Source organism: Penaeus vannamei, chromosome 19, assembly GCF_042767895.1.
Source record: "Penaeus vannamei isolate JL-2024 chromosome 19, ASM4276789v1, whole genome shotgun sequence".
NCBI lineage: Eukaryota > Metazoa > Arthropoda > Malacostraca > Decapoda > Penaeidae > Penaeus > Penaeus vannamei.
This window is the reverse complement of record NC_091567.1, coordinates 2,096,286-2,098,785: the sequence shown is the minus strand read 5'-3', so window position 1 is coordinate 2,098,785 and position 2,500 is coordinate 2,096,286. Positions and strand designations below refer to the sequence as shown.

General features: G+C 33.3%; 1 protein-coding gene across 1 annotated transcript in view; it reads left to right on the top strand.

Annotated features, from left to right (window-relative positions):
• Nucleotides 1-2,500, top strand: part of EDTP (Egg-derived tyrosine phosphatase) — a 34,005-nt gene that overhangs the window by 12,330 nt on the left and 19,175 nt on the right. Inside the window, exons 7-9 of the mRNA XM_070133721.1 lie at nucleotides 406-628; nucleotides 797-982; nucleotides 1,559-1,701. Coding sequence (XP_069989822.1) covers nucleotides 406-628; nucleotides 797-982; nucleotides 1,559-1,701 — 552 coding nt within the window. The remainder of the gene's footprint in view (nucleotides 1-405; nucleotides 629-796; nucleotides 983-1,558; nucleotides 1,702-2,500) is intronic.

Here is a 2,500-nt window from a genome sequence, read left to right as displayed (position 1 = left end):
AAGTTTCAGTAAGGGAATTAGTATCTTAGTATTCAAAGAAGAAAAAAAAAGTATTGCACAGTGATAAGGATCTCAGCCTATCATCTACCATAATTTTATTCTAAAAAAAAAGAAAAGAAAAAAAGAGAAAAAAAGAATAAATAGAATAAAAGTAAGCAAAAACTTATGTACAGGGCCTATTTTCCTGGGTTTTAAAAAGCTATGTAAATGTTTATTTGAATATTGCATAATAACCAGTACCCCATTGCCTAAAAATGATATATAAAGGGGATTGGTAGCTTTGTAATACCAGGATAATATTGGCTGCATTAATGTTAACTCTCTGCTTGAGACATAATAGTTGCTGTTTTCCCTTTTTAGAGTTACTTTGAAAACTATAAGAACACTTTCCTTATTACCTTTCAGTGTCACATCATCAGAGAAGGTTGACAAGGAAAATCGCTACAGTGACTTCAGCATTTTGTCGTTACCATATCCAGGTTGTGAATTTTTTAAAGAATTCAGAGACTTAGGCTACAGTGGAGAGGGTCTGCATTTCAACTGGAGTCAGGCTTTTGTTGATGCACAGTTGGTGATCCCAGAGAGGACTCTATCAGCAAGAGTAGCACCAGACTGGAATAATTATCGGGTAATAAAGGAAATATTTATGTACTGTTAAATGAGAATTTTGTAGTTATAAATATTTTTGTTTAGTTTTAAATCTCTTGTGATAACACATTTTTGCTGTATTTTGAAAATTAATTCACTTTTGTTTGTTTCCCTTTACTTTATGTATGTAATTGATTTTGGTTATCAGAAATGGGACTTGGTGCGATTGAGTCAGAATTATTTGAAGCTGCTGCTGACATACTGCCATGAAGGGACACAAGGACTCTTGATCCACTGCATCTCCGGCTGGGATCGCACACCTCTCTTCATCTCCCTTCTCAGGCTCTCCCTCTGGGCAGATGGTCTCGTACATTCTTCTCTGGATCATGCACAGGTTAGTTAAGTGCCCCAAAGTAAAGGAATGAACTAATGTATGAGGACTTTTTTGTAGTATATTCTAAAATATCTTTCTTTAGATTAATTACCTGTTGAAGGCAGTGTTTGCTTCTTACTTCTTTTGTACAAGGCTCACGCTCATCTGTTCTTGCGTTAGGACCATCATAAATCTTTCATCCTCTTTAAAGATAGTACTAAAATTGTGATTTTTCTTTGTCTGTTATTATATATATTTATTGAATTTTTTTATATATGAGAAAAATGTAGAAAATTTCAGAGAAAAAGTTATTGGCAGTCCTGACCACTATCTTTCTGAATGTAATGAGATGAGTCCAACCATCATCAGTCAAAAATCAGTCATTTGAGAATGAAACTGTATGCACTGTCAGTGTATAAGATTGTGAGAGGTATTATAAAAAAAGTGAAAAATTTATTTCTTTATTCCTGAACGCTGACTAAATTTATTTTTTGTGGTTCTTAAAATAATTTGCTTCCCCCTATTTTGAATGCAATGTGTGATTGATTTTGATATGATTTGGAAATAAATCTTAGAAGTGCAATTAATTCTTGACAGATACTCTATCTTACCATCGCATATGACTGGATGGCTTTTGGACACGACCTTCAGGACCGACTCAGTAAAGGAGAGGAAATCTTCTTCTTCTGTTTCTACTTCCTTAAGTTTATCACATCTGATGACTTTTCAGTAGGGCGAAAGTAAGTATTCTTTTTGTGTACATATTTTATTTTATTATTATTATTATTATTTTTTTGTAGAAGTTTTTCTCTGTTTCTCATAGGTGTATAAATGGAATTTCATGCTAAGGTTGCAAATTGTTTATTTCAAGTTATAGATAATTATTTTTGTAGGAATGGGAGGAGTCAAGTATTTTTGGGTTAAGATTTGTTGATATGATTACTGTATACATAAGCTTTTATTATGATTATATCAAAGTATTTAAAACATACTGTGTGGTCTGAATCACACAGCATAAATGTTTACATTTAAAAGATGCACATGTGCACATTTGTTCTCAAATGCATGTATATGCACAAAGGTACACACGCCCTATGTAACAGATGTGCTATTGTGCTCACACACATATGCACACTTGCATACATATATAAAGGCATCATACATAAAGGGATATGTGCTCAAAGACAAGGACTTATAAACACACACTAGCACACATTTGTGAACATATAGAGGCACCACATTTACTAGATATATACCCACATGGAAACACAAAAACTCGAATGGAAATATAGACACACCCTCAGAAACTTAGACACACTTGGAGACGCCCTTGAAGACACACTTGGAAACTCAATTGAAGCCACAAGTAAACACTTAGACATAGAAACATTCACATGCCTGGAAACACACACAATTGGAAGTATACATGTATACAGAAACAAATACATGGAAACATACTGAAACAAAAATATAAACAATTGAAAATACAAACAGAAACAGAAACACATTGAAACACATCAAAGCTAGTGCTCTCTCTGT